This window comes from Sphaeroforma arctica (assembly GCF_001186125.1).
Source record: "Sphaeroforma arctica JP610 unplaced genomic scaffold supercont1.4174, whole genome shotgun sequence".
Taxonomy (NCBI): Eukaryota; class Ichthyosporea; order Ichthyophonida; genus Sphaeroforma; species Sphaeroforma arctica.
In genome coordinates this window covers 1-627 of record NW_014036384.1, presented here as the reverse complement: position 1 = coordinate 627, position 627 = coordinate 1, and the positions used below count along the sequence as shown (strand labels likewise).

Here is a 627-nt window from a genome sequence, read left to right as displayed (position 1 = left end):
AGCGAGAAAAAAAAACGCAATCTATATACGAAATTACTCACCTTCGGCTTCGTCAGGTGATGACGGGTTTGGAGTTTGCCTTTGGACGATCTGGAGTTCTGGACTCACAGACAGTGACAGACATCGAGACTACGAGAGAATTTAAGTACAGACGCAGACAATATAGAAACAGGCGGCAAGTTGTACGTTAAGCACAGAAAGCGATACAAAACATACTTAAAAGCATCACCTGCGACGACACCGAACTTTGTACTTGAATTGGATTGGCGAAGTAGCTACAGACATTCTTCACGATGGAGGCTGACTCTTTATACCCGTTCAACGGAGAGTGCAAAAAGGAGCTGTCCTTTCCCGAGAAGGTGGTTATAAATGTCTTGGACATGTCACACGAGAACTGGTACAAAGCTGAGTACGAAGGCGTCATAGGATATATTCCCAGCAACCACATACAGATGAAGGATCACAGGTATATAACCCAAGAGATCTTACATGCATTTGGTTAGAGTGGTACTTCGTTCTTGTATCGGTTGAGAGGTGTTGAAAATGCACATGGTTAAGGATTTTTTCTATTGTAATCTTCAGCAACGAGTGCGAAGGCGTCGTTTCTGCTAATATATATATATATAC

At 42.6% G+C, this 627-nt stretch overlaps 1 protein-coding gene across 1 annotated transcript; it reads right to left on the bottom strand.

The window, feature by feature from the left end:
• Window positions 1-229: 229 nt before the first annotated feature.
• On the bottom strand, window positions 230-424 carry SARC_14117 (hypothetical protein; the record flags this gene model as incomplete). Its single annotated transcript, XM_014291751.1, has 1 exon — window positions 230-424. A coding segment is annotated over one exon (195 nt), but the record flags the coding sequence as incomplete, so codon positions are not given.
• Between the last annotated feature and the right edge of the window lie 203 nt (window positions 425-627).